General features: G+C 39.1%; 1 protein-coding gene across 2 annotated transcripts in view; it reads right to left on the bottom strand.

The window, feature by feature from the left end:
• ablim3 (actin binding LIM protein family, member 3) overlaps nt 1-10,302 on the bottom strand; it is a 112,822-nt gene extending 102,520 nt beyond the window's left edge. For both annotated transcript variants that reach the window (XM_055224644.1, XM_055224643.1), the window contains exon 1: nt 9,956-10,302. In XM_055224644.1, the coding sequence (XP_055080619.1) occupies nt 9,956-9,968 (13 nt within the window). In that variant the 5' untranslated portion in view covers nt 9,969-10,302. The remainder of the gene's footprint in view (nt 1-9,955) is intronic.
• Nucleotides 10,303-13,774: the final 3,472 nt, after the last annotated feature.

The raw sequence follows: 13,774 nt of genomic DNA on the forward strand, positions 1-13,774 counted from the left end.
CGCCAGGTCAAACACACCGAGCAGCATCAAGACGAGGAGCTGCAGGACCTGGGTGCATCTCCACAGAGGACGCAACAGGAGAAAAACAGTCTGCAGAAAGAGCTGGAACACGAGAGGGAGAAGAACACCAAGCTCCAAAATATAATGCTGAAAATGGCGGCAGAACGAGATAGTCAACACAAATATCACCTGGAGTTGAGAAACAACTTTGACTATCAGCTTGGACGTCTGTATGACGAGCGCCTCGAGAATGAGGCACTGAAGAAACAGAACCAGGAGGAAAAGTCCAAAACCGCCAAGGGCAAACGTGAGCTCCAGCACATCAGGATCAAACTGGAAGAGCAGACCAGACTCAATCAGGATCTGTCTGTCAACATGGGTGCAGAGGGAGAGAGACAGGACACTGACTGGACAAAGACCATGGATGATAGAAATGAGCTGCAAATGTTTCTGCAGGAAGTGACGGACCTTTTGAAGCCAAAGCCGTCGTAAAACACTGACTTGGACTTGGTTTAGACCTGATTTAAATCTGGTTTTAAACCTGGTTTAGACTTGACATAGACTTGGTTCAGACCTGGTTTAGACCTGGTTTAGTCCTGGTTTAGACCTGGTTTAGACCTGGTTTAGACTTGGTTTAGACCTGGTTTAGACTTGGTTTAGACCTGGTTTAGACCTGGTTTAGACTTGACTTAGACAAAAAAATAAATAAAAAAAATAAATTAAATAAAAAACAATTTAAAAAACTGTATGTTTCATAAATGTTGTCGTATTTAAATGGACCCAATAAAACATGTGCACATTTCTGAGCTGGACGCCTGTAGAGGCGTCTTTATCCTCCTGAGACCCGAGCTTTAATCAAATAAAATAATAAAAAATAAGTAAATAAAAAATAAAATAAAAATACAACAAAAATAATAATAAAAACAAATAAAAATAAAATAATTAAATAAAAATAATTAAATAAAAAAATAAAATAAAAATAAACAAAAAAAATTAATATTCTAAACTCTTAGAAATATTCAAAATTGAACATGTTCTTGTTGCTGTTCTTCTAAAAAATTTGCACTGTGGCCTAAACAATCCAAAATGTGTTGTCCACAGATGAGGACGCCAGGTCTCAGGAGGTCAAACTTAGGTCTGTAACTTTAAACACTGGATGGAAATAAATCTGTGACGTTCCAGAAGCGAAATCGAAACAACGCCACAGCAAATGTGACGTAATCAAAGCTAAAGGCGGAACAACCAAATACTAGAGTGTGTGACCTTTTTTTTTGGACAGGCAGTGTATAAATGGACAGAGCTAACCTTCTAGAAGCCACGTTCCAAATAAGAAGTGATCATTTCCATTTGTGTTACGACCCAACTCATGTGGGGACAGGGAAGTGACAAAAGAAAACCAAGATGGAAAATGGTAAATTAAGAAGTTATTTAATGCACAGGTGTTAAGGCTAAACTAAACAGAAGGGGTCTAAAAAAATATTGAAACATACAGGAGGAGAACCAGGAGGAAAAGTCCAAAACTGCCAAGGCCAAACGTGAGCTCCAGCAGATCAGGATCAAACTGGAAGAGCAGACCAGACTCAATCAGGATCTGTCTGAACAGCTCACAAAGAAATATGAGGACCTGCAGGACCTGGGTGCATCTCTACAGGAGCAAACCACTCTGCAGAAACAGCTCCAGGATGAGAAAGACAAGAATGTCACTCTTCCAAATCTGGAAAGAGATCAACGATTATAGAAAGGAGCTGCAAACGTTTCTGCAGGAAGTGACAGTCGTTTTAGAAGCCAAAGCCGTCGTAAAACACTGACTTGGACTTGGTTTAGACCTGATTTAAATCTGGTTTTAAACCTGGTTTAGACTTGACTTAGACTTGGTTTAGACCTAGTTTAGACTTGACTTAGACTTGGTTCAGGATGCATCTGTACACGGGGCCCTACAGGAGAAAACCAGCCTGCAGAAACAGCTCGAAGACGAGAAATCAAGTCCTCAAAATGGTGGGGGAGCAAGAAAGCCAAGATGATCGGAAAGAGTCCATTGATTTTAGAGAGGAGCTGCAAACGTTTCTGCAGGAAGTAAGGGACCTTCTGAAGGCAAAGCCGTCCCAAAACAGCCTGCAGATGGACAACGCTAAGACAGACAGTGAGCTAGTTTTCGGAAAGGACAGGACCAGGAAGTGAAGAAAATCCTGGAACCTGTGAAGGAGGAACCGATCCAGGATTCTCACAAAAAGATCTTAGCGTGAGACAGACCGACATCACCTTTTAAGCCCCACCCACCAACTCCACCAGGAATACAAGGCCACTGGTTTAGACCTGAAAAAACAAAGAAAAAAATTGAAAAAAAAAATTAAATAAATAAATAAATAATTGGAAAACAAAATTGAAATAAAAAAAGATTTAAAAAAAATGTATTTTTCAAAAATATTGTCGTATTTGAATGGACTCAATGAAGCGCGTCTGCACATTTCTGAACTGGATGTAATGACAGGGAAATTAAGGCTCTAGACTCTATTGCGCCCCCTTAAAATGTTATTTAAAAAAAACAAAAAACATTTGAATTTAATATGTTTGACCTGGACTTGTGAAAGAGTTTAAAGAGAGGCTCTTCATAACGGAGAACAACGTAACAGTCGCATCATTCTAACGTCCCAAAAATGGAATATATTTCCATTCTTATGCATTATTCATTTACAGGGAATTTATTTCATTTACAACTAAAAGCAGCAAATATGTTTTTGTTGTTTAGAAGTAAAAAACCTTCGCTCAGAAAGCAGAACAGAGAGCTGCAGAGTAAACTGGACAACGCCACGGAGGTGATTATATCTAGGGGGCGCTATATGAATAAATTGATCACAGACTGAATTTGTGAAAGAACAGCTCAAGGCCATCAACAGCAAAAACGAGTTCCTCCAAGAAAAATGTCAGAGCCAGGAGGAGGAACTCAAAGATCTAAGGGTAAGGCTATCAGACACGAGATCTGAAGTCGAACAAATCATCTACGAAAAAGATCTCCTGGTAGAAAATGTGTGTCAAAGTTTGGAAGAAGGACAGAAATGTAAAAATCTGATCCTTCAGGATCTGCAGATCAAGACCGACACTAACCTCTTTTTGAGAGAGGAATTAGAGAGGAAAGACGAGGTCATTTTAGAGAAGAATGCAGAACTTTCTGAGGCCAATGAAAGAATAGAATTTCTTGAAGAGAGCCTCAGGTCCAAAACTCAGGCCAATGAGAAACTGGAGAGAGATGTTCAGGAAATGAAGAAGATGATGGCGGAACTGCTGAAGACGTAATCGTGTACTTACAAAGATACACGAGGAGACTCAGCAGCGCCAGGTCAAACACACCGAGCAGCATCAAGACGAGGAGCTGCAGGACCTGGGTGCATCTCCACAGAGGACGCAACAGGAGAAAAACAGTCTGCAGAAAGAGCTGGAACACGAGAGGGAGAAGAACACCAAGCTCCAAAATATAATGCTGAAAATGGCGGCAGAACGAGATAGTCAACACAAATATCACCTGGAGTTGAGAAACAACTTTGACTATCAGCTTGGACGTCTGTATGACGAGCGCCTCGAGAATGAGGCACTGAAGAAACAGAACCAGGAGGAAAAGTCCAAAACCGCCAAGGGCAAACGTGAGCTCCAGCACATCAGGATCAAACTGGAAGAGCAGACCAGACTCAATCAGGATCTGTCTGTCAACATGGGTGCAGAGGGAGAGAGACAGGACACTGACTGGACAAAGACCATGGATGATAGAAATGAGCTGCAAATGTTTCTGCAGGAAGTGACGGACCTTTTGAAGCCAAAGCCGTCGTAAAACACTGACTTGGACTTGGTTTAGACCCGATTTAGATCTGGTTTTAAACCTGGTTTAGACTTGACTTGGACTTGGTTTAGACCTGGTTTAGACCTGGTTTAGACCTGGTTTAGACCTGGTTTAGACTTGGTTTAGACCTGGTTTAGACTTGACTTAGACTTGACTTAGACTAAAAAAATAAATAAATAAATAAATAAAATAAAAAACAATTTAAAAAACTGTATGTTTCACAAATGTTGTCGTATTTAAATGGACCCAATAAAACGTGTGCACATTTCTGAGCTGGACGCCTGTAGAGGCGTCTTTAAACTTAGGTCTGTAACTTTAAAGACGCCTCTGTAGCGCCCCCTTCAAATGTTATTTTTAAAAATCACATTTTAAATTTGGCATGTACATCTATATTGACACACTGAACCAAAAGCCAATGAGAACATACATCTATTTGCAAATGTGTTGCCACGGCAACGTCCAACATCAGTAGAAATACATTTTTGGTTTTGGTTAAACTGGGATGAAAAAAACAGTTTGTCATAGACCATTGACATTTATTACACATATTCCACACACCAGACTGAAAAGTCAACGAAGACACACCTCCATTTCCAACTGTGCAGGTGTGAAAATGTCGTAAATGCTCTTGGAATGAATGGAGTAGAATCAGGTAAACGCTGAGTTTGGGGGGAGGGGCGACGTGAGCGGGAACGAGAGGCGTGAACTTCACAGCGGCATGTACCCCGTGGTCGCAAGGGGTGGGGAGGGCCTTTATCACCGCTTTCAGTTATTGTTATTATTATTATTATTATCATACTTTTACTAAAGATTCTCAAAAACCCTTGAAAATCGGCACAATGTGTATTTAGACAAAAGTGATCAGTGCAGCTACAGAACCAGAAAGAACAGGAGAGGAGTGTGTATCTGTGTGTGTGTGTGTGTGGGGGGGGGGGTGCGTGCGTGTCTGTGTGTATCTGTGTGTGTGTGTGTCCCTGCAGCACTCGCCTCGGTCCGTGTCACTGCACCATCTGCCCGGGCCGAGGTGCCAGCCTCAGGTCAAACCACAGGTACAGTCGACTCACACACGCTGCTCGTTTTCCTGTTTAACCACATGTTTTTAAAATCACACATTTCTGCTCCTCCCATTTCGACTCAGTGAAGACGCAGGATGTTCTTAAACGAAGGGGCTGAGAGGACGCTCCTGGTACGAGGCTGTTCCGCTCAGTTCCTGGTCGACTAAAGACATATCGTCGATCAGTTGAGGAGTTGTGTAATTCCCAAAGCTCCAGCGATCGCTCCATCCTCCTCTTTTCTGTTATGCATAAATCCATTTAATCCTAATTAGAGATCGACTGATATGTTTTTTTCATGGTTTAGAATCCAGAGAAACCAACGACAGATAAGCCCTGACGGTTTTTTTGGGCCGATATTTAGGACAGATTTTGATTATTTTACTCAAATTCTACTACAAACCAAAACAGAGCGGAGTTTTCACGTTTGTGCAGCTCTCTCTTTTAACTAAACTCTTCAAATAAAGCATCATGGGTATTATTTAGGCAGATGATTGAGTTCTTCTCTCAAACTGAAAACGCTCTGTTCCACCTTGTGATGTCATCGTGTGGTGATACAGGAAGTGCTCCACTGTGTTTTTAAACTCCACACACCTTCATTTCTAGAATCATTTGGATCATTTCAGCTCTGGACTTGCCACTTATCTCGACTGAACTGAAGGTAAAAGGAGATGTTAACGTGAAAACTACCACTTCATGACATCACGAGGTGGAACAGAGCGTTTTGAGGTTTGGAGATGTAACAGGTAACAACATTATGACATGACTTAAAGCTCACAAGTGGTCCCTCATTTATCGTGCGGGTCATGTTCTAAAAATAACCCGGAATAAACGAAATCCGCGAAGTATCAGCTTTATTTTTTACATTATTCTCTATGTTTTTGTCTGTAAAACCCCTCACCACACACTTTGTACACTTTTCTCACACAGGCGTTAACATTTTCTCACATTTCTCTCTCGTTTAAACTCTCTCAAAGTTCAAACCTTCGTAGGCGTCTTTGTCGGTGCAGAACGTTTCATCGACATTGTGGGTTTTGTCGGTGGAGAAAACAAATCGCAAACGTACAGCACTTCAGAGTCACACTGAGATCCAACGTTTATGTAAATTTGTCTGAACACATTCTGTACTGGACAGAAGACACGGCACGGAGGAGACTGATGGACAATGGTCTACAGTCCAACAGCCAATCAGGACGCAGGACACAATGGTCTACAGTCCCCGTAGAAATCCTTTATTCTCTTTACAACGTTTGTTTAACTTTAACAAAGCGCTGACAGAGACGAGGAGCAGAGAGTTTGGAGTCTGGGATGAATAATGGAGCAGCCCACAACATGAGAATAGACTGTGTTATGAATGATGCAGGGAGATCTCACCTCTTCAGTCAAAACGGAGAAGACAAGGAGGATGTGACCTCGTGTTCTTAAGTAAACTTCAACTTGCCTTTTGACAGTTACGGAATGTGCCGCCGCCTCAGGCTCTGACTCGCACAGATCAACAACAACAACAACAACAACGTCACGGAGAACACGGCTACGGCGAGCAAACAAGTCCGAGAATTTATGCAGAAAACTCAGGCAAATGTAAAGTACGAGGATACAGTGGTTACAATGGAGTGAAGGCTTTTCTAAGTATGTTCTGTATTGATTTATTAACTCAGTGTGTTATCTCTTTTTTATGAATCACTACAATAGACAATATATCACATATGTCAAACTCAGGCCCAGGGGCGAAATCTGGCCCGCGGTGCAATTATATTTGGCCCGTGACATCATATCAAATGTGCATTAGAGCTGGAACGCTGGTATATAGCACATGCACCACTAATACTACAAATCCCAGAATGCTTTGCTAGTACGCTGATGCGCAGTGGAGACCAATGGCAGAGTAAAAATTGAACTTGAATATATGTTTTTTTTTTTAATGCCCTTTTTTACTGTTAATAGTTGATAGTCCAGTCAATGGAATTATTATTTATTTTATTTTATTTATTTATTTATTTTTATTTTTTGACTCATTTATTTATAGAAACATAAAATAAATTCATAAAAATGAAATAAACACTACTGAGGTGTCTTTATTTCAAATTTAAGTCCTCATTTGTCGTATCAAGCTTGAGTTGTTGTGTTTCAGCAAATCTAAACTTCATATGAAAAGGTTAAACATCACACATCAGGTGCACAACATTTTACAACAAATACTGAGTTTGTCCTGGGAATTTGTCTTAGTTTTTAATTTTGGCCCCTGTGAATTTGAGTTTGACACCCCTGGTTTATATAAATGGATGTAGCTAACCTGCTAGCTACTGTGTTCCAAACAGGAAGTGATCATGGACGCACTTCCGGCTCCATTTCACTTTCCATTGAAAAAGCTGTCTCCTCTCTCTGTCTCTGCTGCTGTCAGACTCGTCATTTTGGTCTTAAATGTTCGTATTAACCCTCTACATGATCCTGGGGTTAATTAATTCATTGATTTATTTATTTTTTTAGTTTTTTGTTGTTATTTTGATTTTTTAAAATTTGTTTTAGTTGTTTTTGTTTTTTTGTTGTTTTTTTTTTTGTTACTTTGAATTTTATTTTTTTTAACTTTATTTTTATAGTTATTTAGATTTTTTTTTTAGTTATTTTGAGTTGGGATTTTTTATATTTTGAGTTTTTTTTGTTATATTTATTATATTTTTTATGTTATTTTGAGTTTTTTTTTTTTTTGTTATTTTTTTTTGTTACTTTGAATTTTTTTATTTACTTGATTTTTTTTTTTTTTAGAATTTTTGAGTTGGGTTAGCAACAGGTTTGATCGACAGCGTTGCTAAGCGCCCGCTCCCTACTAAACCAGCGTTGCGGATGGGAAGGGGCGTTACGTCCAACAACCTCACTCCTGATTGGCTCTTTGGTTGCTATGATACTCGTGGTCGGAATTCCAAATGTGAAACTCAGCTCCAAATTCGCCGCTATAATTGCTCTGGCCTCGATGAGCTTCATTTGGAGCTGAACGCTGTGGGTGACGTCACGCTCGCTCAGTCCACGTCTATGATCCCTTTCCACGTTTTGCGGACGCTCAAATCCTGACAGCGTCCATCTTTGATCCAGTTTTCGTAAAGCTGGACATGATTACTTTGGTTCACTTTGTTTAGAACGCTCCACAGTTTGGCCTTAAACATTTATCTTGCTTTTATTAAATTACATTAAAAAAAAAAACTTTCTTAATGCCTCTCCACAGATCTGACCTGTATCTTCGCTCGGCGGCACAGATACAGAACAAACAGGCTGATCCTCCTCTAGAAAAGTGAACGTTCAGATCATTTCAGAGTAAAATCGATGGGACAAATACTCTGAAAACATATTTAGTTACAGAACCCCGAATATCTGCTTTAAAAAGTTTTTTTTCGTAGCGTGTTTGGTCACATGAGCCAATCAGATCGCTGCATTCTGAACAGACCTAACACGTGTCGACGCTACAGAGAAATACCACGATAAACGATGATATGGAAACAACTTTATGCCACTGATTAACACTGAAATACTGCAAAAATAATCCCAGTGAACATTTAAAATCAACTGTTTCATTGAAAGACACGAGCTGCAGCGGATAAACGCCAGAACACCGCAGTAATTAGCCAGAAAAGAGACTTATTCACGTCGCCGCAGCTCAAATTTGATCATATGACAACAAAAATACCCCAAATATTCCACTTTTTGCAAAGAAAAACTAATATTGAGACCCAAAATATGCAGTTCCAGCTTTTTTCCGACCTAGATCTGAATAGAAAACGTTTATATGGAGTTGTATTTAAATGATAAAAGTGTAAAAAACATGGGATTAAAACAGATTTATGTTCATTTAAATGTTTCTTCTGCATTTTAAACCACTAGTTGAAGAAGTTAAAACCACATCCACACGTAAAATACATAAAAGACAAACATATTTACACATATTTAGGGTTCAAACTGTGCACTAAGGATTAAAAAATAAAGTATCTGTAATATTGAGGCCCAAAATATGCAGTTCCAGCTTTTTTTTCAGGCTTAGGTTTGAAAATTTAGAACATTTTTGTGTGGAACTGCATTTAAATGATCCTAAAAAACAGGATTAAACACAGATTTATGTTCGTTTAAGTGTTTGTTCTGCATTTCCATCACTAGTTGAAGACATTAAAACCACATCCACACATAAAACACATAAAAGACAAACATATTTACGCATTTAAAGCCTCTGTTTTGTATTTTCCTCACTGATTCTGCACAGTTCGACCCCAAAATTGCACGTTCAGTCACTCATTTCAATGTTATCCGAGATCCCGGACAGGTTCAACTCAAGAAATCTCACCCGATTCGCAAAACTTTTGAGTATTTTTGCATCTTTACTGTCTCCTCTGTACCATTATGCACCGTCTCACACATGAGTTAACCAGCGCATCCAAACTGCCAAAGGGAAAAACCCTGATTCAGCTGAGGGAGAGAGGATGGGGGTCAGGTGATGGTAAGGTCAAACCACAGAGCCCTAAAGCTGAACATCTCACCCGTGGACACAACCCAAACGTGGACTTATCCAACCAGGGCTGTCCTCGTTTGCATCTGCATGTCCTCCCACTGTAAACACGCACGGACAGACACGAGAGGAGACTCAAAGGCAACCAGAACATGGGAGGAAACCAAGCAACAGCTGTTAAGTTAAACAAGAATGCGAAAAAATCCTTCAGCACTTAAACGCCGCTTCACCTCCAAGATATTATTAGCTCGACTATCCTCCCTAACCCTGCCCCAAGTCTATTATCCAGATTAGCACGGGGAAAGTATTTGTAGGAACCCTGCTTACTACGTGTTTACCACCACAAACCTCCAGTAAAACGCAATTCAACAGCTTAAATGTAACGACGCGGGATAAAAACGTGGAAAACTCCCCCCTGTGCGTCGTGCCCGTGCGTAAAAGCGCCTTGTGTTACAACCTGGCGCGCTGGTTTCTGCTCACTGCCTAAGCGTTTGCGCACAGTGGGTGGCTGCTTTTCCATAGGTATTGTCCTTAAACGCTTCAAGTGCACAAGCAGAAAGCAGAGCGCGCGGGGATGGATGGACTCACCGCTGGAGCTCATGGTGCCCAATGCGTCCTTATCGGAAACGGCGCGTCCTCGTCAAAAACAATCCCATGCAGCGCGAGAGCACCTCCCTGGAGCAGTTTGCCCCTTCTCCCCCGCTGCATAAATAGTGATACAGTAAAGCTGCTAATTGATGCTTGGCTCAGTTCATCTCTGTGGCACCGCGCGCGCTCCGAATCCACAGAAAAGCGGGTCCGAAAAGAGCATGGAGGGAGCGGAGGAGAGGAGAGGAGTGTTTGTAGATCCCAAAAGTGCCTCGTCGCTCGGGCTTTTTCATGGAAACACCAATGACACCGCGATGCTGCTCGGTCAGATTTGCACCTTCACAGTTTTAGGCTCCCGGTCGGTTTTCCTCTGAGCTCTCCCTGGCGGTGTGCAGCTGTCAGCGCCACACGCACCAGCGCAGAGGGGACAGCGCACATCCGGGACAGTCCTTCAGAATAAAGGCACGAGAGCGACTCTGTTTGACTTTGATGTTATTGGACTTTTTACACGTGAGTCTGTTTTCGCACGTAAAACGCACAAAAACACTGAAGTACTGGTGAAAATGTGTCTGCGTGAAAATAAAGCTGACACTGATCACGTGGTACATTTAGACTCATGGCAAATGTGTGGAAATATTAAGAGTTTATCATGTTATTCTTGTTTTTTTGTTTTGTTTTTTGTTTTTGCAGGGGGGGCATATATATTTTTAATCATCTGCATAATAACAAACTCAAATAAAAAAAGAAAAAAAAGAAAAAGTAAAAAATTAAAATAAAAAACAAACAAATAAATAATAATAATAATAATAATAATAATACAAAATGTTAAGAAATAATAATAACAAATTACATAATAATATATATATATATATATATATATATATATATATATATATATATATATATATATATATATATATATATATATATATATATATATATATATATATATATATATATATATATATATATATATACACATCTATGCACAGTACTCGTTGTTGTCCATAAGTTTTAGCTCATCCATCACATTTTTAAGATTTATAGCATCTTTCTTTTCCATAAAACAAACAGATGATAAAAAAAAGACAAAGTTCTTTATGAAATCAGGAAAGATGGTTTGTTTTTCAGACATAAGACACTTGGATAAAGAATTTACCCCATAACAAAGATTAAGGTTAAAATCATGTCACATTTTTGTCATGCATAAGAGTGTGTGCACCCCCCCCCCCCCCCCACACACACACACCTATACTATAAAACATACATATACACATACATTATCACTATCTATTCAAATACACACTATATATACCTATAAACCTGCACACACATACATACAATATATACACACATGCGCACACATATACACCTACATACATACATAACACATGCATACACACATATACATACACCTATACCATAAAACATACATATACACACATATATACACGTATCAATTCATATGCACACAGTATAAGTATACACACATACATACACACCCCTATATACACATACATACAATATACACACACACAAATACACCTACATACATAGATAACACATATATATATAAACATAACATACACACACACATTTGTACACACACATAAACATATAACTGAACATTTGAAACATTTTAGCTTCCCTTTTTCTTAGTTTTCTTTTTTAATTTTTTTATTTATCACGTTATTATGTAAAAATCAGTTTCCTGGCTGCTCAGTAACAAAAGTTTAATTTCACGGTTTATAATTCTGACTTTGTGCGTTAAAAAGCTTCGTTTCCGGTGTCGTGACGTCACCGCGGCTCACGTGACGCTCATTAGCCGTTACTAAGCGACGACGTCACCGTGCGCCGCTGGGAAAAGCTCCAGGGCGAAGTGTCTGCGTCTCATCACGTTTTATTTCACTGAAGTAAAAAAAGAAGAGTTTTAATGTGGAGAGAGGAGGAAGAAGAGAAGAGGGACAGTTTAGAGGAAAAAGAGACAACAGGAGACAACGGGACAGCAGGAGACAGCAGGGGACAACAAGAGACAACAAGAGACAACAAGAGACAACAGGAGACAACAGGAGATAAAAAGAGACAGCAGGAGACAACAGGGGACAACAAGAGACAACAGGAGACAACAAGAGACAACAAGAGACAGCAGGAGACAACAGGAGACTAAAAGAGACAACAGGAGACAACAGGGGACAGCAGGAGACAACAGGAGACAACAAGAGACAACAGGAGACAACAAGAGACTAAAGGAGACAACAAGAGACAACAGGAGACAAAAAGAGACTAAAGGAGACAAAAAGAGACTAAAGGAGACAACAAGAGACAACAGGAGACAAAAAGAGACAACAGGAGACAAAAAGAGACAACAGGAGACAAAAAGAGACAGCAGGAGACAAAAAGAGACAGCGGGAGACAACAGGAGACTAAAGGAGATAAAAGGAGACAAAAAGAGACAACAGAAGACAACAGGAGACAGCAAGAGACAGCAGGAGACTAAAGGAGACAAAAAGAGACAACAGGAGACAAAAAGAGACAGCAGGAGACAAAAAGAGACAGCAGGAGACAAAAAGAGACAGCAAGAGACAACAGGAGACAAAAAGAGACAACAGGAGACAAAAAGAGACAACAGGAGACAAAAAGAGACAACAGGAGACAAAAAGAGACAACAGGAGACAAAAAGAGACAACAGGAGACAAAAAGAGACACCAGGAGACAAAAAGAGACAGCAGGAGACAGGACAGGTCAGGGGGCAGGTTTTACTGAAATCACCTCTGAACTCTTCTGGTTTGAATTTACTTTTATTATATAAATTCCAAATCACAGCTGTTTTCATCTCAGGAAAAGAAGAAAATTCATACAATCTGTTTGAAACTTCCTCTAAAGCTGAAGAAGACATTTTAAAAGTCTCAGACACAGACATTTCTTTCAGTGATGTAAATATTGAATCGACAGGACACTTATTTTCTGAACGTATATTTTCTAAAACCTTTTGGACGATCTACACCACAGACCCCAGAATCCCACATTTAAAAGACTTTACCAGTAAATACATAATTTTTTACTCTTATGCATGACAAAAATGTGACATGATTTTAACCTTAATCTTTGTTATGGGGTAAATTCTTTATCTTATGTCTGAAAAATCATCCTTCCTCAGATTTCATAAAGAACTTTGTCTTTTTTTGTCATCTGTTTGTTTTATGGAAAAGAAAGATGCTGTAAAACTTAAAGATGTGACAGATGAGCTGAATCTTATGGACAACCCCGAGTACTGTGCATAGATGTAAATGTATGTGATTATATAAATTATTATTATCCTTTCTTAATGTTTATTTTTATTATTATTATTATTATTTTTTTTTTTTTCATTTATTTTAATTTAATTCAATACCCCCCCCCCCAAAAAAAAAATAAAAAATAAAAAATAAATAAAAAATAAATAAATACATAAATAAATAAAATAAAATAAAAATAAAAATAAATAAATCATTACATGTATTATTTGTTTATTTATTTTTTCTTATTTTTTTTTACATTTGTGGTGTGTATTTGGGTCCAGCTGAACTCTCTATCACTTGGATATAAACAGTCACAATAAACCCCACGTGTTACTGTTTTAAAACTGTATTTTTCGAGTTGTATGAGTTTGGGAGAGGCTCAGATGTTGTGTTTTTGTTGCATAAGGATGGACTCTGCTGAAACTGTCACGACACCGCCCCCTTCTGGAGGATGTGTGTAAATGAGTGAATTAGACGCTGATGTTTAAAGTTTTATGTAAAGTGTCAGAAGTGAAGAAGAAATGAGTTAAACAGCTGCAAA

Source organism: Periophthalmus magnuspinnatus, chromosome 10, assembly GCF_009829125.3.
Source record: "Periophthalmus magnuspinnatus isolate fPerMag1 chromosome 10, fPerMag1.2.pri, whole genome shotgun sequence".
NCBI classification, from domain to species: domain Eukaryota; kingdom Metazoa; phylum Chordata; class Actinopteri; order Gobiiformes; family Gobiidae; genus Periophthalmus; species Periophthalmus magnuspinnatus.